The sequence below is a fragment of the Alosa sapidissima genome, chromosome 9 (assembly GCF_018492685.1).
Source record: "Alosa sapidissima isolate fAloSap1 chromosome 9, fAloSap1.pri, whole genome shotgun sequence".
NCBI classification, from domain to species: Eukaryota; Metazoa; Chordata; class Actinopteri; order Clupeiformes; family Clupeidae; genus Alosa; species Alosa sapidissima.
In genome coordinates this window covers 22602798-22604292 of record NC_055965.1, presented here as the reverse complement: position 1 = coordinate 22604292, position 1495 = coordinate 22602798, and the positions used below count along the sequence as shown (strand labels likewise).

The 1495-nt window shown below is 40.7% G+C and overlaps 1 protein-coding gene across 1 annotated transcript in view; it reads right to left on the bottom strand.

The window, feature by feature from the left end:
- Positions 1-1170, bottom strand: part of LOC121718464 (adhesion G protein-coupled receptor E5-like) — a 14457-nt gene extending 13287 nt beyond the window's left edge. The window contains 1 exon segment of the mRNA XM_042103477.1: positions 1152-1170. Within this exon segment, the coding sequence (XP_041959411.1) occupies positions 1152-1170 (19 nt within the window).
- Between the last annotated feature and the right edge of the window lie 325 nt (positions 1171-1495).

The window sequence follows — 1495 nt, the reverse complement described above, 5'->3', positions numbered from 1 at the left end:
GGGAACAGGAACCACCTGAATTGTAGTCTCATAACAATAAGAAAGGAATCTAAGAATATTTTTCAAACTTTAGTGCTATTAATCAAAATGGTGGATTCCTGGTAGTAAAAAAAAGACCACACACACACACACACACACACACACACACACACACACTGTGAAGACTGGGCCTTGTAGCCCACATCCACACAGAATGCGGGGCCAACGTGCGCTTGCTATCTGGGTAGTTAGCCTAAATAAAAAATAAAAAATAATAATTGTTAAGAGAAGAAACTATTTACATTTAAGCACACCAGCCTGCAACGTCTTGAAGGAATGAATGAAGCGAGTTTGCAAAAATATGTAGGCTAGCTTATTTTTCAAGTCAAGAAACGCTCTTAATTTTCGTGTCAGGGAGCATTTGACTTTTGAAAACCATATGCCTAGTAGTCTGTTGAACAAGGAGTTATAAGATAAGGGCAGTGTAAGGTAATCATTTGTGTCACCTAATGCAAGACAACATGTTGACTGTGTTAGGTGACAACATGAAGACTAGCTGTTATGTAAGTTGACGGTTACATCTTGCTGCCTGCTATGTCACTTAAAGGATAATTCCGGTATTTAGCACTATGAGTCCCTTTTCTTTTTTAAAGTATATTTTTGGGGCTTTTTATGCCTTTACTCAGATAGGACAGTGGAGACTGACAGGAAGTGAGTGGGAGAGAGAGTCGGGGTGGGATCCAGAAAGGACCACGGGGTGGGAATCGAACCCGGGTTGCTGGCGTACGGTGCAGGTGTCCCAGCTAGTCGCGCCACTGCTGGTCCCTTTTCTGATTTGTTTTGGATGAATTAGTGTGGACTTATTTTGAGCCTCGTAAATGGTGGGAAATAGGGAGTTATTTGCATGGCTAGCCCAAGGCCCGAGGCACTCCCAAAAACCTGTTGGTAGCCTCGGCTAACTAGCGCCGGATTTCGGAATGCAGGGGACAAGCCGAGATGGGCTATGAGACAAAAGTTTACACTCGGTATCATGTTTCAACACATTTTAGGTCAATATCACACCGAACTTCTCCTTTAATGTTCGTTTTCAAGACTGTGCAACTCTGTTTCTGTGTACCACCACTCTAGCTCATCCAAAACAAACCAGAAAAGGGACTCAAAGTGCTAAATACCGGAATTCTCCTCAAACATTCTCCTCAAATAATCTTACAAGAAAGCTCAAAGTATCCGTATACTAAAAACAATACTAACTAGATTTTGAAGATTATAACACTTAGTAAGATATCACATTTTGCAATGTGGTTATTTGATAGGTGATTTGACATGACACTTGAGAGAATTGGGGTAGCTCAAAGATATATTGCGCTAAATAGATAGATAATAGGTGTGTTAATTTATTGCACACCTGATTATAGGTGTGTTAATTTATTGCAGGATCGAATCCAGTTTAATGCTATACAGTTTGCAAAGATATAGGCCTACTTTACATGTCTTTTGTCAGAGTTGCGTGGAGTGG